Source organism: Strongylocentrotus purpuratus, unplaced genomic scaffold (assembly GCF_000002235.5).
Source record: "Strongylocentrotus purpuratus isolate Spur 01 unplaced genomic scaffold, Spur_5.0 spur5_contig_819, whole genome shotgun sequence".
NCBI lineage: Eukaryota > Metazoa > Echinodermata > Echinoidea > Camarodonta > Strongylocentrotidae > Strongylocentrotus > Strongylocentrotus purpuratus.
Window position 1 is genome coordinate 141,018 of NW_022145523.1, and position 25,478 is coordinate 166,495.

General features: G+C 35.6%; 1 protein-coding gene across 4 annotated transcripts in view; it reads right to left on the bottom strand.

Annotated features, from left to right (window-relative positions):
- Positions 1-25,250, bottom strand: part of LOC105446625 (5'-AMP-activated protein kinase subunit gamma-1-like) — a 57,461-nt gene extending 32,211 nt beyond the window's left edge. For 3 of the 4 annotated variants that reach the window (XM_030980395.1, XM_030980402.1, XM_030980386.1), the window contains exons 1-4: positions 25,025-25,250; positions 18,041-18,193; positions 14,774-14,876; positions 7,797-7,960 (exon numbers count right to left, since the gene is read on the bottom strand). In XM_030980395.1, coding sequence (XP_030836255.1) covers positions 7,797-7,960; positions 14,774-14,876; positions 18,041-18,193; positions 25,025-25,057 — 453 coding nt within the window. In that variant the 5' untranslated portion in view covers positions 25,058-25,250. The remainder of the gene's footprint in view (positions 1-7,796; positions 7,961-14,773; positions 14,877-18,040; positions 18,194-25,024) is intronic. The other variant, XM_030980388.1, reaches the window with a different exon arrangement.
- Positions 25,251-25,478: the final 228 nt, after the last annotated feature.

Genomic DNA, 25,478 nt, shown 5'->3' on the forward strand with positions numbered 1-25,478 from the left:
GAGTCAGGCTCAGTTAGAATCTGATACTACACGCTGTCCTATTAGGGATTCTGGATTGTGATTATTTGTATGCCTTGTTTGTGTTTGCCAAGAGATGGACTATTTGCATTGAAGTGCTATAAATAACTTATAACTTAAGTATTCTATACCTTCACAAATTAATGGTTGGCTTTTATGAAAGAGTGCAAAGTCAAGGACAAGCAAAGTGCAAATCAGTTAACTTGGCCGTGCCTAAGTAGTAGGAGTGATTCTTGGATGGTTGATTAACTAAGATGGGGTTCCAAGGCATCAGTAAATAGATCATGTCACTTTGAAAAGGTAGCACAGAGGCTGGCAAAGGGTAATGGTGGGTTGAGAGTAGAGTGAAGGGATGGAGAAGAGAGAGAGAGAGAGAGAGAGAGAGAGAGGGGATGGGGAAAGGGGTGTGGCATGTACATACATTACATAAGTACCATGTAGAAGGAAAGGGAAAGAAATAAGAGAGAGGGAGAGAGGGAGAGAGAAAGAGAGAGGGAGAGAGAAAGAGAGAAAGAGAGAAAGAGAGAGAAAGAGAGAGAGAGAGAGAGAGAGAGAAGACAGACAGGGGAGAGAAAGAGAGAAAGAGTGAAAAGATGGAAAAGATGGAAAAGGGGGTGTGGCACATTACAAAAGACACATGTAGAAGGAAAGGGAGAGAAGTAGGAGAGAGAGTGAGAGGGAGAGAGAGGGAGAGGGAAAAAGAGAGAGAGGGGAGAGGGGATAAGGGAGACAGAGAGAGACAAAGAAAGACAGCACGAGAGACAGAGAACGAGAAAGGGAGACGAGAGTGAAATTGAGAGACAGAGTAAATTGAAAATGATATATCGTCCGGCTCATTATTCCTCCATTTTAAAAGGTTGAAAGATTGAAGATTGAAGATTGAAAGCGATGCCATGTCATGGAACCTTTAATGGTTCTCGCCTCCAGTGGTAGTGCCATATTGATGGAGAAGAAGATACAAAGAGAGGGAGATCAAAAGAGAAGAGAAAATATAGAGAATGAGAGAGAGAAAGAAAGAGAAAGTAAGAAGATAAATAGTTTGCTACAGTTGATGTTTGTCACAGTTCCTTTGGAACATTATGTATTTAAAAAAATCTGCCAATCATGGGATTCAAAAAAAGTAAAACTAGAAAATTAAACCAATAGATAGAGGAGAGTAGATAGCCTTAAACATTACAACATATACTAGTACATAGTCCATAGAGAAGTAAGAAATAACACTCAATTTAAGATTAAAGACATATTATAAGCCTGTAAGAAAAGGGACTGTGCATCCTGTAAAATATGGAAACCAATTGTTCATAGCATCAACTCCTGCTCTGTGGCATTTCTACCTCTTCTCTCGATAGTCGATACATTTAAGAAAGCCTTGAAGAACTATCTCTTTCTGTAGTAGTGCTACATCTTTCTCTGCTTAGTAATGTAAAGCTCATAGAGAATTAACCTATAATAATTATGCGCTAGACAAATTGAAATTTATTTATAAGGGGAAAAAAGAAACTTAGATACAATTTTTTTTTAATAAAACATTTTTATAATGGAAACTGTAAGGAGAGAGACGCATTTCACAGCAACCCTCATTTAGCATACAATATCAGACGGTCAGTGTGAACCCTTTCTATTTGACATCTAAACATGGACTGTATTAAATATCATGACATTAATGTTGACGTCTGATCAATCTTCATCTCATTATGTCTGCATGTTGTCTCGAAGGCAACCCTTTATGTCCCTATGAGAGCATTGGAATATATGCATAGCACAACCCTACAGGCAATTCATGCAATGCGGAAAACAAAATGAAGGGCAATATATATAACCTTTCTCAAGTTGAGGAGTCTTGTGTTGAAAATGGTGAACGGAAGGGTAAAACTTCAAAGTGAGTTCCAGTACTGGTTGAAGAAAAACAATCATTTGAGGGCTGTCTCATTTTTCATGAACATATGGAAGAAGTTAATAGTAGAGATAAAACATGAGCTTTTCAAACTAGTCATTTGGGCAGACTAAGATCAAGAATTTAATTCAGGTCACAATATATCTAATCCTATAATTCATATATGCCAAAACCATTATTTTCATATTGATGATATTCAGCACAAACTTGTGATTTCTTATGATGTAAATGATCTTAAATTCTATAAAAACTACAATCACTTTTTCAGATTGACTTCCAAACCGTATATTTCAAAAATACAAAATACAAAAATGAACATTTCCGCCACATGTACTTTTTAGGGTTTTTGGATAAAGTTAAAAAAAAGAAAAAATGGCTATATTAATTTGATTTAATTTGTTTGTTAAAACAAGTTCCTCACAAAATATCAAGCTGCTGTAAATTTCACTCCTCTGTAATAAATGGAGTATCAACCATGTATCTTCCTTTTTCTCTCTCTCTCTCTTTCTTTTCTCAGCTATTTAGTGACTCACTCCAGTATATTTTCTTCGATAAAACATAGGAGATTCATGACTAACCAAGTAACACTACTGGGGACTTTATGAATGAAGCTTGCATCCTAAAGATTTACCTCATACTTTTCTTTCTTAAGATCTTATTGCCATCTATCACTTTTTCCCAATTTCCCCAAATAATACACTTTCACTTTTACAACCACTGCATAATTTTAGTCATTTTATGTTCAAAGACTTGAGAGAGCTACGTTGAAGTACTTTTAAGGGAATGAATTCAATTCACTTCTCAAGATTTATAGCGTACAATGTCTGTATGACATGGATTGCATTCAGTTATTTTAATGTTGTAGTGAGTCAACCAGAATTGATTGCATCTTCAAGACAGCTTCAAGACAGCCATAATAAATCAACACATGTAGAGATTGTGTCCCTCTTCAAATATCCAGTTATTCTATTTCATTTCTCCTTTCTCAATTACCTTACTCTCTCTTTCCATGCTCTCACTTAATAAAGGAACCCTAAATGTCTTCTCTTTAGGTCTTATTCAGCTTTTACATTTTTCCTGCCTCCCTATTTAATGCTAATGTGAATTATGAGTACATACAATTTGCAGAGCAGAAGTGTGCCCACTTTTTTTTTGGGGGGGGGGAGAGGGGGGGGGGGTGTAATGTTTGCCCAATCATGAAGAACACTGATCAACATTAACAAGCTGGTAGATACACAAAGAAAAAAATTATAACAAAATAAGTGAAGCTTCTCTTGAATTGGTTTAATATTTGATCCACTCTTTCTTGACCCTCCCATCTCCTTCCCTCATCATCGATCAACCCCTTTTCCGCTCCATTCCTGATTATTGTTTTAAATTTAAAATTGATGAGTATTTGTTTGACAAACTGACAGGAGCTTGTTGCTTGGGAGATTAATGACTTCCCCAAGTCAGCGCGCATTAATCAAGACATTCTAGAAGTGCTCATTCCCATTGCTATAAGTAGAAGTGCACCGAGTGACCAAAACATATGGTGCTTATTCAAAGGAGTTTCATTTTCAGTTATCTCAAACTTATAGTCTCTAGCAGGTTCAGTTAGTGTTAATTATAGCAGAGGAATAACTAAAACAGGTCATTGAAAAAATTATAAGGAAGTTGACGTTTGAAATTTGTAGTTGATAGAACATCAATGTGTAACTCTCCAATTTCATATGCAAGTTACTTTCTTCTTAGTTTCAACACGATGCTTCTCATTTTTATTTTCCCATTGCCCATTTCACAGAAACAATATTGGACAAATTCTATCTTGTTCTGTGAGGCTTCCATGAAAATCATCTAATCTTACATAAAAATTAGCATGTGGAATTTTTCATGGTAATTTGTGTATCAAGAGATGATAGCTACTCAAATATATATTCATATTATATTTATTCTTGGAAACCTACAAAAACAAGCTATGCTTTCCAGTAGGTTCCCGTTTCATTTCATAATTTTGAACTTACTTTGTCAACTATGTTCTCTATTATGCAAACAATTGATATATGGAATGGAATAAATTTGAATCAATCAATTTAAACATTGGCTTCCTCTCCACTCCCGTATTTTTGTTTAAACTTTTAGTTTTTGCATACGAATGCTTTCATAACATCGCCCCCTTCTTATTTACATGTAAGTGAACTATTATCATTATATCTATATTATATTATTATAAAATCATAGAGCTACCAATTTGTAATTGATCATATCATTTTTGTTTTTCTTTGGTTTTTACTTCAATTTTACTTCACTGCAACTTTAAATTCTAGGCAGTGACTTTGATGTGATTTCCATTACAGCCTACTGATGTACATCATTTACCACCCTAGCATGTGTTCTTGTATGTCTTTCAAGTATAGCGCTGTGCACATACATGTAAATGCGTCCTACAGCTGACATTTCAGCCATATCATTAGCATTAAACATTAGATGGCTCTGGGTGTTTATGAGCTAAACGTGCAGAGTACACCATATGAATCAGGATGCCTGAACAAGTTACCATCATTCTACTACACAGCTTCACACATTAGCTGATGCCACACTCAATCACAAGCATCCATTTTGTAATTAACTTTCAAAAAAATACTGTATATTCCACAACATTTTTTAAATTTGACTGCCAATTCCATGTTTAAAGCTATAGTCAATCTGTTTATATAATTTTTAAAAGGGTAAATCAAGTTTTTTTAAATTTATCCAGCACTCAGCTTCAAGCCACATAAACATTCTTTTCTTCAAAAGATCAACAATTTTTGAGAGCTTGATAAAGTATCATTTGATTGATGTATGATATTATCTTTAAAAAAATATGTTATTTAACCATATGGATGTGACAGATCTAATTTATCTTAACTAAAATTTTTGAATGAATAATTTGTAGAATGAAGTTTATTATTTACTGCCCTTGTGGCTCTGAACAGATGGAACGCATGCTAGAGAGATAAACCTCGTCACCTAGCAGATGCGTCACATTTGCAACCATAAAATTCCCTCCTACAAAATTTATTTTGTAGGAGGGATCCTTCTGATTGAGTATCCTCCCCCCCCCCCCCCATTAAAATAAAAATGTTGACAAAGAACTAGAAGTCAATTTTACTTGGCCTACAGTGACAATTTAGAGAAACCTGAACCAATTTGGAGCTTTATCTTCAGTAGATTATTTATTAAAAAAACATGTCCTATTGCAGAACATACACATGTTTTAATTAGCACCAGGCCTAGTACCTCCTTGATTTTATGGAGACAGAACGTCATTCTAATGGCAATACCGTTGATGGTTTCTGTATTAGTTTCAAGAGACAAGGCCGACAGTACCTTAAACATTAATAGCAAAACTGCATTAACATAAAACCTCCACTCTGCGGCATTTAATTAAGTTACCATGTCCGTTGCAATTTTAGAAGGTCTTTCATCATCTCTCATTCATCCCTGGGAACATATCAAATTAAATGCAATTTTAAAGATACTATCTAAGGTTTTACTCTTGAGAAATCTGTCCAAAAGGTGCGAGGAGGCATGATTATAAGGGTGATAACAATTTCATGGAATATATGTTATACAATCCCTCTAGTTATAATAATATCAATATCATATTCAGAGGTGTTGTGGTCTGGTGGATAAGTCACCGAACTGCAGATCACAAGGTACGGCGTTCAAGTCCCGCTGCGGCACTAATGGCCTTTGGCAAGGCGTTCATCTACATTTACCACTTTCCACCCAGGTGTAAATGGGTACCTGATATGCTTGAATGCGAGTTACTTTGGCAGCTCAGCTACAACCAGGGTAATATGTGTAAGCGCCATGAGCGTCAGAACCTGGCGGACACCGGCGCTATATAAATATCCATATTATTATTATTATTAAATGTCCACAATATAATTATTGAAAATCAACAGCAATTGTGTCTTTAAAAAAGAATGTTAATCCTTTGACCTGAACCTTCTTAAGTTGAAATTTCATATTTCAAATTTTCTCACACTCAAAATTTAAAAACAAAACTATAAACTAGAAGATTTTATCTGAATGCTGAACATAACATTCAGAGTTATTTATAAAGTATGTAAGTAATTTCTGGACTGAAATACTAAACCACCCCCGGCACCCTCCTCCTCTAAATTTGAATTGCAATAAGACATTTTTGTAATTTAAAAAAACAAGTGCATGGTTACAAATTATTTCATTTACCTGTCATGATTAATTGTATTTCAATAGTCAGAAAGCGAATTGCGTACATTACGTGTTGAAAAGTAGGACAACCATAATGTTGGTCCTACTTACAGGTAACAACACCTACATGTAATGTGTGGTTATAGTTTTATAAGAGTTGATGTTTTTCTTTTTCTGGCATTCATGTGACTCACTTAATTCAACCCTTACTGTTACTTTGTATTCACTGTTTTCTTGATTTTGTATTTGCCCAACAAAATACTACTACTACTACTAATAATTTTTGTCTTATATGTCCCAGCTAATGCGCGAGATGAGGCACTGTACATTTTTGCATTCATGGCTTTATATTAATTAGACTGTAGGGCAAGTCACTGTATTGTGTTGTTTCGTAGTCCCATCAGTGGCAGTCGACCAAACCAGTATGAAAATATAAAGAAAACTATTACAAACATATGTACCGTTTGTTCTCCTCATTTTATTTACGGGTTCTCGCGAAAACTAATTAAAGATAATAATTATGTTGCCTCCTAATATTCGTGGGTAATGTGCCGGGAAATCGGAGGTGTGTCCAATTCAACCAATCACGAGGCGGGATTTTCCCTAAGTCATTGTCCTCGTTCGCTACATAGAAACATCTAACAACCATAATGGGGGATGACGCCGATGAAGTTTTGTCACCGATACAGAGATAAAGAGGTGTTTTATTCACTTCCCGACTGTGAATGATGTCGTTTTGAAAGAATTTACAGACACCAGATACTGTTCATCTTGTAACTCTAGAGGGCCCCCTTCATCCTGTTCTTTTGTTACCCATTTAGGGGAGCTATCCACTGTTCACTTTCTGTATAGCTGCTGCATTTGTTTCTACAATATATATATATATATAATATGAAATCACACTAAAATATAGTTGTACATTATATTCATTAACCTGGAAATGACAATTTCAAATCATTCACACTTCTTTGTGATTTGCCAATAATTATAAATACCACTCTCTTATCCTTTCTTCATCTTTTCATATCACGTTTATTTTGATAAAATACTCCCTCTCTCTCCTAAAAATAAAGTCAGTTTTTTATTCTAACTTTCTCTGACTCCACCAAGGACAAGTGAGGGTTGATTTGACAGAATAACACAATGGCCATTTCATAAAGGCAGTTACAATAAAACATTACTGTTATTGGTAATCTAATAATGCACAACACTCACCAAGAAAACCTTGTGCAAAATCCTTTCATCAGATATAATTCACAAATCCGGTCACCACGTTTTTATCTTCATTATTCATAATGATACTATTCACAGGTGAATCACATAATAATCATCCTGTGACAACCACAATTTCTACTTCTTTTTCTTTCTCTCTCTCTCTCTCTCTCTCTCTCAATATTCATCATCTACAAGTGAATAGTTTACTTGTCTAATCACCTTCCTCCTTGATTATTATCAGTTCTTGTAACTTGTCGGAAATAACAAATTTTATGACACTGAGCCAAGAACCATTCATAAAATTTGTGAACATAAATGTATGTTAGAAGAATCTTGTTTAACAGCAAGTATCCACACATTGGAATCCTGTTAACATTCAGCAAATACAATTAAAATAAAACAATAATTTCATATCAAAATAAATCATGACGATTCATCATGATCTAGTTACTGACGGTCGACTTACCGGATGGAAAGGTACAGAGGCGGACTCTCCCTGGTCAGAGAACTGCCGGACGAGGACCCGCCGAGGCAGTCTCCTCTCCGGCTCTTTGTTGTAGTCCTGCAGTCTGAGTTGTTGAAGGCCGCTCACGTAAGAATGGGACCCAGTGCTGCTGGGAGATCCAACTACTGAAATCAACAAAAAAAGATGATAATGATAATATCATATTTATGAATATAGTGCTTTACACATCTATAATGTCTATAGATGTTTTTTTACAAGTGAAACATTTTTAATTCAATTTATCTTTCCAGAATTCGATAAAAATGCCAATAAGAACATACAAAACAACCTACAAACAAAGCAATGTAGTAAAGATATAAAGATAAACCGTTTCGTTGACAATCAGCCATAGACGAAAGACATGGCTGAATGTCAACGAAACGGTGTTAAGTCTTTTGTCAATTCTGTTTGTTGCTATGGCAGGCAGCCAGTGAAAACGAATTTGTTTAATCAATTATGTTGTTTAAAAAAAGACAAAATAGTTTCGAAGTGAAGCCAGATCTCCATGATCTGATTAATTAACTGAGACTTTATAAATGATGCAACCTGAGTTGTTTAACACCATTCAAATACTGGAATGGTCCTGGAAGATAAATTACTTACTGAACAGTATTCTGAATAGTTATTTCTTTAAATGGAGTAAAGAGCTACAAGTATCTAGAAATTGTGGACAAGATACATTGCCCAGTGATACAGATCAGTCAATCATTTGATCTCATTCATCCAATGTAAACAACTTACGACCAATCCACTGCTTATGACCGTCACATACATGAGAGTAGACATGAGAGCTTACATTTACAATGTATATACCGGTATACCTTTTATTTCTCTCTGTTCCTCTGAGCCTCAAGAAATACTGATATTTTTGAAACACTATAAACAGGAACCAATATACTGCACAGAGTAAAATTAAGTCAATCCTGTACAATTGTAAATAACACCCACACTGTGAATGTGCTCCCAATACTGTTGTTAGCTCTTAGGGGGGCATTCCTTTATTACACCACCAACTGCCTTCTCCTTTTGTCATCACAATGTCAACTTGTACAATGCAACGACAGGCATGGGTAACCTCAGATCAATACAATCCACTATCCTTTCATACTACACCCCTGCTTGTTCAGAGGGGCTTTGTGAAGCCCCTATGTGTGATTAAGTGGGTAGCTGTATCGATCTGCGAGGCTTCCATAATAAGAACACAATCAAAATGTTTGGACAAAAGCCTTGCTCATTTACATTTGGGGAGATACCCCAACTACAAATAAGAAACCGTTACAGTGGCAACACAATTGTAAGGGAGAATGCTCAACTACATGTATATGAGCTTGTACCCAGCATAAAAAGAAAAATATCTACTTGGGGATGTATGTTACTGTTAGCTTCTTGGAGAACACATTTTCAAGTTACAATCTTTCATGACTACATCTGCTTGGTACATTCAATTCTACATATTGTCCAAATCATTCACAGAGATAGGCTATTCATTTCTCTATACTTTTTAATATATATTCTTTCATTATAATAAAGTTAACAAATTTTACAAATTTTCCTTGTACCCTTGTGCTTGGCACATGATGATATTACTCTCTGTTGGGGGGGGGGGGGGGGGGGGGGGGGGGGGAGGTACATTATATTTCATTTATTTTATCATCCCTATTAGTATTATTATCATGCACTTGTACTTGGAAATCTACTTTGGCTACCTTTCCAGTCCTGTATCCAGTTTGAAGTACTCTTATTAATTTATCAATGTTTCCTTTGTTAATACAGTTATAAACTAGAAAGAACACCACATTCCAGTTAAAAGTCTTTATTTTATGTCCCTCAAACTATGACAAAATATTACAGGGAAAGATTATTTTAATATCCGGCCACTGTTTTAATGTAATAACTAGCTGGAAAAATGAAAATAAAGAAACATGAAAATTCAGAAGTAATTTGAGAATACATTTATTTAGCACTTTGATTGTAAGATCTCAGAATTATGACCCCGGTGCACAATTGCTACCCTGTATTATTTTCTGTAAAGCGCATAGAGACATGCAATTATATATGTGTTATGCGCTATACCAAAACGTATAATCATTATTCTATTCACCTTGAAATTGCAATACATAAATGCATAACAATTAATCATACTGGCATACAAGTCACTTGTAATGGCATTGTACCAAGACTGTATGATTACAATACATGTCTGTGTCAAACAGCGTCGTACTGCTGGCTAAAGATAGATTTTGAATAATACACAGCGTGTCCACACACAAAACAATTTTTCCCGAAACTCTATAACGAAATGTTGTATAAAGAATCATCGTATAAATTTCAGAGTGTCCACACACAGAAGAAAGTAATCCTGAAACTCTACAGCGAAATGTTGTATAGGTGCGCAGTTTGCTACTGCAGTCATGAAATGGAAGCAAAAATGAGAGGTCTGGTCTCCTTTCGCTCGAGGTCACGTTAAGCCCCGCTCAGTTAGTTACACTAGTTACATTCCCCCTGTCCACACACAACATTTTCCGTGATTAGGCGTGATTCTTTATTGAGTTTCAGTTCGAAACGATGCCAAAACCTGCGTTTCGTTAGACTAGTTTCGTTATACGATGTATCATTAGTGAGCGTCCACACACACAATTTCATCGTAAAACTATCGCAAAACGGTATCACTATCGCGAAACGGTATAGCTAATCACAGAAAATGTTGTGTGTGGACAGGGGGACAGAAACCAATAAGTTTCCAAATGTCCCCCAACATTCCAAGCCGGCTTAAAAGGACAAGTTTGAAGCTTACACAAAAGACAAACCAAATATCCTAATATCTAAAGTAATGATTGTTCAAGCACTCACTGATATATCAACATCTATCTTTGAAGTATTCTGACAGTGTAAAATCCATACTCTTGTCAATAACCAACAACAACAAAGGGGCTCTGGGGATGGGTGGGGTAGCATAGCATACAATGCTTGACTAATGCAATATAATCCACATCACCTTATCCATATCAGCATAATTTTGCTAATTTCTATTAAAAAATGAGAATGTCAACAACCCACAATTATGCCAAAATAAACTCTTACCTTTCCTCTCACTCTGCACACACTGTAAATCATCTATATCAGCAGTGACACTAACACACCTCCTCCCTCAATTGCAGTTTTTGTATGTGGTTCCGATACAATTTAATCAGGAAATTTCCCTAAGGCCTGCTGTATATCTAGTTCAACGTCACAATCATATCCCTGGACCAGACAGGCGACCCAGTCAACAGACAAGTGGAACATTGAGTTGATAAACCCGGCCGTGTTTCCTGATACCAGTCAGGAAGACTTCCAAAACTAGTCTAGGATTCTCAACATTATTCTACATAATATCCCAATCAGTTATGCTGGGAGGAGAGACCCGAGGGTTAGGGTGATTTAGTTTGCTTTTCGCCACCCCCCCCCCCCCAGGCTCTGGTAACGGCAATTACTCATTAATAACAATAATAATATTAATTCAAATGAGTATGCCATTTGAAAAAGTACTTGCAAAACACAATATAGTGCCAGGGATTAGCTACTGTGTATTTTTCCGATCCCACGTTTTGTTTACGTGTATGTTCTGTCTTGATAGGGTCTGCTGATAGAGACTAGACCTCAAGCATGTGACCTATAGAAGCATGTTAACATTGTTGTTGCGTTTGTCTTTCAGAGCTCTACGAACTCAAAGGTCAAGATTAGGGATTCCGTTTGTACCTCCCAGGGACAGGGTCGATAGATGACAATGAACTTGAAGAAAAACAATGTTCTACACATGTAAGGCACCTTCACAGAAGTTACAGCAAAAGTATATCTTTTTAATGAATATTGATGCAAGACTCTTTATCCAACTACTTCTCCTTCCCCCTTCCCAACTCCCCCCCCCCACCCCCCCCCTAAAAAAAGTCCTGTAAGTTTGCTGTGAAATTATGAAAACATGTGAAGGCATCATACAGTTTTAGGCAACTCTCTTTTAAAAATAAGACAACTAATTATAAGTAATAATAACAATAACAATAATAATAATAATTATAATAAAGAACCATAATTAAAAAAAAAATATTAAAAAAATAATAATAATACTGAATAATAATTCAACAACAATTTATCATAATGATAATTCTTTTTGAGGGGAAGGGAAGTTTTTCAGATTTACAGGAACATGGCATCGGTATGAACATCACTTGTATAGGTCTGGGATCAATACTGGCTCTTTATCCTTTGATGTCTGCTGCCACCTAGTGTTGTAATATGCTGGCTAGACACGTTGGGTTCATTGTAATGGGGTCAAGAGAGATTGCAGGCATAAAGCCTATTCCTCATTACACAAGGTCGGGCCAGTAGCTTTGTATATCATATGTCGTACATGTATTGCCCTGTACTATTGCTGCTAATGGCTAATCATGGGAAGCTGGGTCAGGCTTCATACAAAACTTACATGTACTGTATTTTTATATCAAAAGTGTCGAATTAGAGTCCATACTTTTAGATTAGGATTGATTAGGATTGATTAGGATTGATTAGGAATAATTTAAAAATAAAGAAATAAATGACAATGACAACAAAGGCAGTTATTGCTTCAAACAGAGCTAGTACATTCAAAAGTGACCTCTCTCTTTTTATTTTTATTTCTTTCTTTAAAGGTAAAGACCAGTAATGGAAATGCCCAAATTTCAAAAAATGAAATGGAAGCTCTTATTACCAATCATATGAAAGAATATGTTTTGAATATTACACAATAAAAAATTTGACGGGAAACCGCCTACTAATTGATATATTTGGTAAATTAGTGTATTTCTCGCCTGTTGAGAGATATGAAATGCACATGTCGCGCACGTGTGTGTGTAGTCCCATATACATCTTTCTGTGTACAGTGCTTCTAACTTTATGAAGACTTGGCCAAATTTCTTATCATTTTGATGATTCCAGAAGCTTGCAGTACATCTATGCTAGATGATCGATTTCATAACGTTTCTTTCACAATGCAATCCCATGACCATAACTGGTCTTTAGCTTTAATTCCCTCTATCCACCCTCTCTCCCTTTCCCCAACCCCCTCCCCCTCTCTTTCTCTATATTCCTCTTGGGGTGGGGTATATGCATTATTATCATTTGCAAATAAACCATTAATGTTACCCAGAAGCTAAAGAACATTCATTCAGCCTAGTGGTGAAAAACAATAGCTCATATTGCCTGGAAGCTAGGCTAATGACCCCTATGTGTAGCATACAGTAATCAGACATAGATAAAGCAAATTTCACTGTGAAATAAACATTGATATCCAACATGATGATAGGGAATAGAAACATATACTGATTAACTACAAAATCTTTTCAAACCTTATCTCATTTGTGCATTGGGAAATGAAATCCCAAGATTTTGTGCATAAAGCTTTAGTACAGACCTGGAACTGGGAGACATGTTCTAATCAAATCTCCTTCTAATTGATTCATACTGCACTCGATTATAATCAATCAACAGCTAACTTAAGCTCGAGCTCAAACTTGAGCCGGAGGAATCTTCTACTGCTGTAAATCCAACATAAGATTGTAATCGATTGATGAGGAATGTTTTTTAGTGTGTCCTAATCTGTAGTATCTAAACACTATATGTGATAACTGTTGTTGAATAGCTATATGCTGTACAAAATAACCAACTGCGGAGCGCCTACAGTTAATAAATCCTCAAAACAAGATGAATATTTTAAATAAATACTAAAATCAAATTGGATTGCTGTAAAATGGCTCTCAAGGACTTGAAGATTGTTGACTGGTTGAAGTGTGTACCCCTCCCTCCCCTTATACAACAATATGGCAATAAATTAATGTATCTCACTAATTTGATCTAGACTGTGATGTACTGTAGAGTATATCGTCAGCTGGCTGGCAGAAGGGCGTTAGCGTGCAAGTGACTCAAAAACTACTTTTCGAATTATTCGCATTTAAAGATTTGTTTTATATTTAAACTGCTTTCCGTCTCGAATATTAGTTGCAAACTTAAAAGACTACCGGTAATAGAAATGTTAAAGTAGAACACGGGCACAAATTTCTTTTTGGAAATAAGTCAGTTTTATAAAAGTTTGAGGCGATTTAGTGTTAATGCCCTTCTGCTTACTGTTTCATTTTTCACCTGAAATTCAAGCTATAGCGCCCTTCTGCCAGCCAGGTGACGATATGTAGCTTTCCAGAGCGTGTAGATTGTTGACTGGTAGATGTAAATAGTACCTTATCCCCGCTCTTACAACATAGATTAATAGATACTGGCATGTGATGTAGAGAAGCTCTCCAGAGTGTGTAGATTGTTGATTGGTAGATTTTTTTAAACATCACTTTATTGTTCAAACTTGCACAACAAAGGAGAACAATAGCCCAGGACAATTCCATTTTACTGGAAAATGCAGGGCATTAAAAGTACATACATGTAGATATACAGTGAATAATGTTATATAACATCAACAAAAATTAACTAATTTTACAACATAGTGAAAGTTGAGGAGTGATGGATATTCCTGGCTATAAATAAGAGGAGCTAAATATTGAAATTTCATTTGATATATCAACTTAATAAATACGAAGCATACATAATGAGTATTATAAGAGTTTGATTTGAGTTAATGTTTAATACAAAGAGGATTCTATCAGTGCCAGGCAATGAAAAGAGACGAGCAGTAGAAAGAAAATATAAGACTGGTTACAATGTGTATTAACCAATTTGTGTGTGTGAGTAATTACATACTACCATACTACATAGTACCCCATCCCCACTCTTTTTAACATAGATCAATGAATGCTACCTGATCTAGATTGTGATGTGGTGTAGAGAAGCTTTCCAAAGTTTGGAGATAGTTGACCGGTAGAGGCGTATCCCCCCCCCCCCCAACCCCTCCCTAAATGTAGCAACATATGAATTGATCTTACCTGATCTAGATTGTGTTGTGCTGTAGAGAAGCTTGCCAGAGCTCGGTGATTGTTGACCGGTAGAGGTAGCAGGTGCTGGTCCACTGTGCCATCTCCTCTTACCCTGTAAGTCAGGGGTAAAACAACAAAAGTTAGGTTCACAGGACAGTTCGTTAAATCTTTAGTTTAAGCGAGACTGCACTACTTGTAGCTACTTGCGCCCTCTATACAGCCAACAATGCCTAAGCAGTAGCAGTTGATCCCCCATGATCGCCCTTTTCTTATGTCAATTGAGAGCTGATTTGGTGAGATAACCACTTGCCAGTGACCACGCAGGCAGGTCTAATCCCTCCTGGTCAAACTAGTGCAGATAGGCATTAAGACATGGTTTTAAACCATGAAGATGTATGTATTGTATTTATTTAACTTCATTGATGTACATCAATATTCTGTTTATAAACATATAATCACTTTACAATGTAATGTAACAATCAATATTCTGTTTGGGAACATATACATCATATAAGTCAATTTATAATGTAATATAACATATCAATATTCTGTATCTGTATCCATGGTTACAAAACTTATGAGTTTGTAACTCGAAGCTATAAACCACAAGCGATCTTAAGGTTAGGATGATAATTACGAGCAGCAGGGGGATCCTCACTCGACTTTATATGCTGTGCGGGTGCAATTTACCTCAATGTTATTGTTATGCTAGCATGTAGTTAAAAATAAAATGACACTCTGCTTGTCTGGCTTGTAATTTTAAACTTTATATATTCGTTGTTTCAATCCTGCGTGAGCCCTCATTGTTGTTAGTGGTTTGTTATTTATTCAATGCAATTTGTTTATTTTAATTCTAGCAAATTTATTCAAAATACATGGGTAAATACATATGAAATAGAGATATATATATATATGTGTAAAAATATACAGTATAATATGTCAGTACAAATTAAACTAGATGGAATTCGACTGCGCGCAGTCGAAAATGATGCCTCCGTCATAGAGCAATTTTACAAACCGAAACGGAAGAAATTTTTCAAATTCAAGTTCAATTGTAATCCATTAACATGTTCTCAGAATATCGTGATTACAAGCAATTTCTCATATACATATATGACCCTTTGATCTTTGACCTCATGACCCTAAAATCTACTCAGTTCATTGGCTCTGCAAGATTTCCTGAGTTAAATAGTAATCCATCTGTCAGTTCTAATGAGAATGCGTCCACAAGCTATTTTTGCATACATAATGAGCCCATGACCTTTGATCTTATGAACCATTCATTGGCTCTGCAAGATACATAAATGATCTAAGTTTGGCAGGAATCCATCAATCTGTTCTAATGATAATACGATCACAAGCTATTTTTGCATACATAATGAGCCGCATGACCTTGACCTTTACCTCATGACCCCAAAATCTAATCAGTTCATCAGCTCTGCAAGTAACATACATGACCTAAGTTTGGCAGGAATCCATCAATCGGTTCTTGAGATAAGGCGATCACGAGCTGTTTTTGCATACACAATGTGCGCTGTGACCTTTGACCTCGTGACCCCAAAATCTAATCAGTTCATTGGCTTTGCAAGATACATACATGACCAAAGTTTGGCAGGAATCCATCAATCGGTTCTTCAGATAACGCGATCACAAGCTGTTTTTGCATACATAATGAGCCCTGTGACCTTTGACCTCGTGACCCCAAAATCTAATCAGTTCATCAGCTCTGCAAGATACATACATGACCAAAGTTTGGCAGGAATCCATCAATCGGTTGTTCAGATAACGCGATCACAAGCTGTTTTTGCATACATAATGAGCCCTGTGACCTTTGACCTTTGACCTCGTGACCCAAAATGTAATCAGATTGTTTTCCTATAGTGATACACACTATCACTAAGTTTGAAGTTTAAATCTCCAGTGGTTCTTGAGATATCATGATAACAATCTCAATGTATGGAATTTCATAAGTTGACCTCTGTGACCCTTGACCTTTGACATACGTGCTCCAAAATCTAATCAGATCGTCTTCCTATGGTGATACATACTATCCTTAAGTTTGAAGTTTAAATCTCGAATGGTTCTTGAGATATCGCGCTAACAAACTCAATACAAGGAATTTCATAAGTTGACCTCTGTGACCTGTGACCTTTGACCTACGTACTCCAAAATCTAATCAGATCGTCTTCCTATGGTGATAAATACTATTCCCGAGTCTTAAGTTTAAATCTTAAATGGTTCTTGAGATATTGTGATAACGGTCAAACGGGACGTACGGACGGACGTACGGACGGACAACCCGAAAACATGATGCCTCCGGCACCACCTTCGGTGGCGGAGGCATAAAAACAGTTTAATGACAATTAGGATGGCCCTAAAAAAACAAGTGGGAGTTTTGTCGAGACGGCAAACCGAAATGTAAAGACAAAATATGGACCCTTGATTTGCAGGAAACTCAAAGCATAAATGAACTGTATTACAATACACGTTTAACATTATTTGTTTAGTGCACAATAAGAATTTGTGTAAAAGATAACTTTATAACTTCAAAGTTTCACAAAATTAAAGTTTAAACTGGCACAGGTCCCACCATAATAAAGCTACTGAGAGAGAAGGAAGTTTAAGCGAGGAAGAGGAAAGAAGGAAGGAAGTGAAAGAGTTCCCTGCACATCCAGGGGTCCATGTTTTGTTTTTACATCAGCAGCAAGCAGGAAAGAGCACTTCATGTATTTGCACTCGCTCGGTCAATAAGAACAGCCAACTGCAATTTCAACCCTCGATCACCTTGGGTATACAATCTACAGCTCATGAATGTTGTTGTCATAAGTTCAGCAGAATCCCCCCCCCCCCCACTTTACCCTAAACTACCGGTATAAGTAAAATAATTCGGGCAAAAACTTATCGACTACACTTGCCATTCTATAATGACAATACCGATAATAGCAATGACTTGCAAAAGAAAGTATATTTTTCTCAATATACCGGTATAGATCATATTCGAACAGAACACAACCATTCTCAAAAAGAAATGGGCTCATATTTTTTACTAGCCCTCTAAAACTGTTATATGTGAAAAGATCAAGCTTCCATATAGTAACCGCATACGCTTCTGTCTGGAATTAGTGACAAATTGCAAACTAATATTACTTTTTCCAATCATTAATTTTGATAAATTTGCTGCATTATCTCTCAAAAGATCAAGGACCAACCGCCAAAACACACAAACAGCGGTGCATTTATTTTTCTCTAGATGGGCTGAAAGAGATCTATACTCACGGGCTTGGCGATGTTGCTTGGGAAGGTATATCGACGGTTGTTGTCGATGTTTGTAAGACTTCCTGCAGGAGAAGGTGAATTGCTTCCTGCTTGTGAGCTCCCTGGTGATCGCTCCTCACTCTCCAGGAAAGGCATCGCAAAGGAACTCAGGTCCTGAGAGAGGAAGAGATATAAACAAATGGAATAATAAGATATTTTGATTACATCATTTTTGTTTCTAGAACGGAGCACAAATATTGACTTGAGAAGCAAAATACTTCAACAATTAGGAAAGGCATCGCAAAGGAACTCAGGTCCTGAGAGAGGAGAGAGGAGATATAAACAGATGGAAAAATAAGTCATTTTGATTACCGGTACATCATTTTTGTTTCTAGAACGGAGCACAAATATTGACTTAAGAAGCAAAATACTTCAACAATGAGGAAAGGCATCGCAAAGGAACTCAGGTCCTGAGAGAGGAGAGAGGAGATATAAACAAATGGATAAAATAGGTCATTTTGATTACATCATTTTTGTTTCTAGAACAGAGCACAAATATTGACTTAAAGGGATAGTTGAGTTCTGTTTTCAGACCGCAAATGCCTTCAAAGTGCACGGTTATTGCTCTAATTCTTATTTATGAAGTTTATAGTGTCCCTTTAGAAACTAAAATTGCTATGAAGGTAATTTTAGACCCCAAAATGTGTGAAATTTAGCCAATATGATCATACAGGTACTCAGCTCCACTTTCCAAAAATACTGTTAATTAATTATTTAATTAAAAATAACAATACATGGGCCGGCTGGTTGTGCGTGATATAACCAACACGAAAATGTCAACAAAAAAGCCAACGTCGGCATTGGCTGAAATACAACGTAAAAGGCGCTACTTTGTTTTTTCAACAGTTTTTTCAAATTATCTAATATTTGTGGTAGTACACAAGTATTAAGAATCGTTATATTTATGGATATTTCAGCCGTCTCTGAACCGATTTTGATCAAACAAAGATGTTTCTGTCATTTAAATTGTATGTTCTTTCAAATTTGATACTCAGTTTTTAATTATCTCACACAAAAATTATTTTGTGTAGCGCCCTCTGCAACAGAACTCAACTATCCCTTTCAGAAGCAAAATACTTCAACAATGAGAACAAGAACTTCTTGGAGAATGCTCCTCATGCTCCGAACTAAGAGAGGATGACATATAAATGAACAGGAAAAATAAGTTAATTTGCTTTCATATTTTCAAAGTCTGTTCAGGCTAAATGAAATCTTTCTGAACCTCATAAAAAGAAACGCTGTATAAAGATTAAAAGGGAGCATACACAATGGATCAACACATTATAAAAAGAAATGAAGCTTTAAGAAAGTAGTTTAAAGAAGGTCAGTCGACGTTGTCATTGGTGCCCACTTAATATAGGCCCCGCCAACTTATACAATTTTTTAACGATACAATGTTCAGACAAAAAAGGTCTATGATTCTTTATCAAGCTTACATTTTAAAATTATGCTCAAAGATATGTTTCACAATTTGTTTCATTATACGATGTTTAGACTAAGAAAAATTAGTTTCCAGATAATCACTTTCTAAAAGATATCTCCAGAAGAAGAAGAAGAGGGTGCACAAAGAGCCTACAAACATTTAGAAATATTTGCTTTTTAAATGAATGCATTTTCATGTTAGAATGTTAAAATGGTTTGAATTGCACACCGTATGCAGCCATCAACATTACATTGAAAGAGGCGTGATATCCGTGGATTCTACATTTCTTGAGAGAGAAAAGGAACAATGGGAGCCTTTTATTGCGAGACCATAATCAAGTTTAATTTTTAATTTCCGTTTTGCTATCAAAACTGTAATTGGGTCTTACGCGTAACAAGAGAAAAAATAATGGCAATTGCAATCGGGTAACAAGCAAGCTAAAAGGAGCGTTTGTTCATAGAATACCTGTAGGGCTTCTATTCAAATGAATGGCATTATCCACTTTAAAGGGATAGTTGAGTTCTGTTGCAGAGGGCGCTATACAAAATATTTTTTTTTGTGAGATAATGAAAAACTGAGTGTCAAATTTGAAAGAACATAATATTTAAATGACAAAATCATCTTTGTTTGATCAAAATTGGTTCAGAGACGGCTGAAATATAACGATATATTGAAAATTTTGAAAAAAACCTTTGAAAAAACGAAATAACGCCTTTTAAAGGTACTATGTCCCTTTTGCAGCCAACCTCAAATGCTGTAGAACTTTGCAGGAATTATGAATATGTCATGTATGTCCTATCTGTGAAATTTAAACGTTAGCAGTGTCCTCATATTCAAATTATGCAAGGAAACCCGTTTACTTGCTAGACTTTACTGTCAGACACTATTGAGTGACTGACTGGCTTTTTTTCTTCTTTGGTATAACATACATGAAAAGAGTTGTTAAGGGTACATGAGCATTTGTCTACATCAATAACCCACTTCTTGTGATGGCCAAGATTAAACTGATTGAATCTTTGCGCAGCATAAAACGTATTACCATTCGGTACAATTGTCTGAAAATCAAGACTATTACTTTTGGGCTCTATAGCCCTAAAGTCGATTTGACAACAAATAGTCATTATTTTCCCACTTGAAGACATTTTCAAGCCCCACCTTTTTTAGGGAAGTTCTAAATTAGTATTATCTTTAAAATGCAGTTGGAATTTAACTTTTTCATTTTTTTGGCCTGCAAATGGGACATAGTACCTTTAAGTCATATTTCAACCAATGCCGATGTTGGCTTTTTTGTTGGCATTTTCGTGTTGCTTATATTACGCACAACCAGGCGGCCCATGTATTGTTATTCTTAATTAAATAATTAATTAACGGTCACCATGTTTTTTTGAAAGTGGAGCTGAATTGGTATGATCGTATTGGCTAAATTTCACACATTTTGGGGTCTAAAATTACCTTCATAGCAATTTTAGGTTCTAAAAGGACACTAGAAATGTGTTAGATAAGAATAAGAGCAATAACCATGCACTATGAAGGCATTTGCAGTCTGAAAACAGAACTCAAATATCCCTTTAAGAGTATGGAAATCACGAGCAAATACAGCATCTTTGCATTCATGTATTCTAGAAACACTGGTTAGAAAAACGCAATTGATGAAAGAGGGGAAAGAGGGATGCAGACACTGGGATGAATAAATACACAAATTTTGCATTTACATTTTGTTTTCAAGAAATGTTTGTATGTTAGTTCCTTTTAATTTTTGCATTTACACTTTTATTTTTTTTAAGGCCATCAATAAAGAAAGGGTTTAATATTTTTTTTTGTTCGTTAAAAGAAGGGAGCAGCAAATCATGCAACTGTCGACCTGGGGCTCATATAAAATGGCTGAAATTGACAATGATGAATGATTTAAAAAGAATAGAGGAGAGATAACATTTATAAAGATGCATATTAATCCCCAGAAGAGGGCTAAAGCTCATGTTTATAGAGGAAATCAGAGAAATTTGATTGATGCCTTTAGTTTAGGACTGGCACAAAGGGACACTGGAAACGTGTGTCCTCGATCCTCTGTATTACTGTAACTGAATAAAAGATGTTTGGAATTAATTAAAGAAATACAAATAATTAAAGGAAAAGGATACAAACATATATATTTTCAAACCTCAGGGAGAATGATTTGAACTGATATCATAGAGGCAAAGAGTATTTATTGGATGGCTTCGAGTGTGATACAAGAATATATTGTCATAGCGAGAGCTCTAGCTTAGTCTTGTATCACACAAAAACAAAGCCATACCATATTATTATTATCATCTACATCAGGCTGACTAGCAAGCGAAATAACAAAATTCAATGATCAAGCAATATTGTATCGAGTTCCTTGATAGGATGTCAGAGCAATATGAAAACGATATTGATCTGTCATCCAGGTAATACTGCCCTAAAGATATTAAATACACCGATTTATTTTACCACTTGGAAACCTTATACAGATAATAATACACTTCACATCATCATTTAAGTGCCACAATGTTGCAGCATCATGTGTACTCTTCCTCACTGCTACTGCTCAATCATCTGTTAATAATAGAGCTAATAGAAGCATGTCTGACACCACTCTCTAAGTCCATTATCACGCTAAATCTTCATTCGAAATGTAAACACCCCTCAAATGGGTTCATAATTAGCATTATTACACACAGTATATGAGCAAGTGCAAGTGCGGTGTAATTTGTATCAACAACCTTTTTTAAAGGCACTTCTCACCTTTTAAGAATCATATTGAAGAGGTATTATGGGAAGAAATAATGGTATGGAATCCTTTGGAATTAGTCCTGTATGGTGTCTAATTATCCAGGCCCTATAACTCAAAAGATATTTATTTGGCGTTACATATAGAAAATCTTACTGAAAATGAACAATGAATTATCATTCAGCAAATTTCTACTACCAGTACTTTTCATAAAAGTTTCGGGATGAATTTTCTCACTGACAACTGTCGTAAGTGATTTAAATATTCAATTTTTGACAAGTTGATTGTTCATTAGGAACTGACAAAAGGATCATCAACACTGAAACTTGTGACATCATACAATACTTTCAATGATTTTATTTCTATTTTCACATCTAAACAGGAGGAGTTTTCCAACTTGTAATGCACCAGGTACACATTTGGATACTTCTCGATTAATAATTACACGATTTATTCTTTTTCTATTGCTAATCTTCAAACGGGTGTATAGCCTTTTTCAAAGATCGGTAGAAAGATTTCCAGTTTTGTATGCAGGCACACTAAACACCAGGTATACACCTTACTAATTGAATGATAAAATAGATTTCATAAACCTGAACTCTAGTGATCATGAATCATGATACATAATGTACAAGTGAGTCCCTAATTTATGGAATTACCCATGTACGCACAATGCAGCTGCTCTACACCATTTTAATACAATGCAAGCTTGCATGAAACCAGATTAAATGTCTTTTTGTGTGATAGTAAACTTTCTTTTGTGACTATAATAGACAAGACTACTTTCAAAGTAGACTGGATTGTTGACATTCCCACACCCATCAAGGGTTTAGAGGGATTACAAAGTGTTAAGTGAAGCTTATAAACTAAGCTAACAGTTCACAGTAACATGCAAATGAGCTATTAAGGTTTCAGAAAATAACTGGAGCGTGTTTCCAAACTGAAGAGGAAGCTCTTTCCATGGATCGGTTCTTTCTTTGAAGAGTCATTGATCAGAAATAAATAATAGTTCTCAATTTGCATTTAAAGGTCGTGTTGTTTAGACTACAGTGTAAATCTAGATAGTGACAAAAAATGATCAAAGAAAACAACAAAGATGGATTCTTTCATCACAGAGTCATTGATCCGAAATAGATAATAGTTCTCGATATGCATTTAAAGATCATGTTTCTTCGACTAAAATGTGTAAATCAACTCAAGGTAATAATAACAACAACAAAAATCATCAGAGAAAACAACACTTATCATAATCCATTGTAACCCTGGTTAGTCTACACTACACTACACCCAGGCACAATCTCTCTTATAGCTCCATGCTTTAAAGGGATAGTTGAGTTCTGTTTTCAGACCGCAAATGCCTTCAAAGTGCAACATCGGCATTGGCTGAAATACGAGGTAAAAGGCGCTATTTCGTTTTTTCAAATTATCTAATATTTGTGGTGGTACAAAAGTATTAGAAATTGTTATATTTATGGATATTTCAGCAGTTTCTGAACTGATTTTGATCAAACAAAGATGATTCTGTAATTTTAATTGTATGTACTTTCAAATTTGACACTCTGTTTTTCGTTATCTCACACAAAAATTATTTTGTGTAGCGCCCTCTGCAACAGAACTCGACTATCTTATTAACCATCTGGAGCGAAGCCAACCATGCTAGACCAAACAAGAACATGGATAGTCTAAGAGTTTCATACCCTATTTCACATGTTGTCGACATAATAATGTAGATCTATAGTATTGGCCTATATAGGATGTATGGTGTTCAACTGAATCGTACATCAATTCAAATTTTCAAACTAGTCGAGGCTCGACAATAACAGGCGCCCGGGACATATATGGGCGCCCCAAATATTTATATATATACATTTGTACATGTATAAAGTCTGGACCCTCAAAATTTTGAAAATTTTACAAAAGGCTCATGCATACACACTTTATAAGGTTTATTGTGTACCCCCTCCACCCCCCCCCCCCCCAAGGAAAAAAAAATGTGTGGATCCTTGATTGAATTAGTGCTTAAATCAACTGAACTCATTTGATTAGCAGTTTCTATTTATTTTACTTTCAGATGGCCTGGGAGTGCAAACACTCTTTTCTTACGTGTTGGTATTTCACTTTCAGGGCAATGAGCCGATATCTATTTTGGTCCCACGTGTAAACATTGGTGTATTGACATAGCATTGGGCGTGTGCAATGTTCAAAGTATAATGTGAAGATAGCTATCACCTATATACAATGCCCATCTGTACTGAATGCTCTTTTACTTGTGCAAGTGAAATCAGACGCAACGTGAAATCACTTCTGCAAATGTACAATAATACTGTTCATGCCCTTTTTATTTTTGATCTTTTTTTAACTTTCCTCTTCATAATTATGAATCTTACCATGTACATTGAACATCATATCTGAATAGCATAGCATATACATCTTAGAAACTTTTGTACAAATGAGTAACACATTTTCATTTATTAACTTAGTGAAATTATCATAGATTTTTTGAAAAGCAAGAATAAACACTATAGTAACAACTTTCTACAAATAAATCCAGGGAAATTTCAATAGCCTTAATTGATTTGTGTCATCAATTGAAATGACAAAGACTTATTACATTATCCGATTTTATTGGATTATCAGATTTTATTGGATTTTTATAGGTATCGAAATTGCTCTTGTGTTGAATTCTCGAAGTACATGTAGCTGCGATCATGTTGGTATTAAAAAGAAAAGTGTTAAAAAAAAAAATCATGCAGTCAAATATGAAGTATGTTACCTCCTCTTCTTGTATTCTCCATGGGTTCATCATTTTGGTGACTTCAAAGAACTGACACCAGTCTCTCCTCAAATATTAGTCACAGTTCAATATATGATATAATCCAGTGATATAATTCTCATATATGTTCATCCACGATCCAAGCGTTGATGGTCATTCCAAAACGTCTTCTCTTTGCTGGCAAACAAGGCAGGTCACACAGTGTAAGCAGCCATTATTCATGCATACAGACTGGTGAAGCCATAAAAGAAGCAAAGAGTTTAGGGATACATAAAATGAAATAACAAAAACAAAAGCTTCACTTGGTTGCCTACTTGAAAGGAGATGACTAAACAGTCTTCAAAATACAATGTTTGTGCATATATTTATACCAGCCTCAGACATGCACTGGCTATACAATGGTCTAGAAACTTTCAATATCGATAATGCCAGTATGATCCATGTGAGGCCTCCA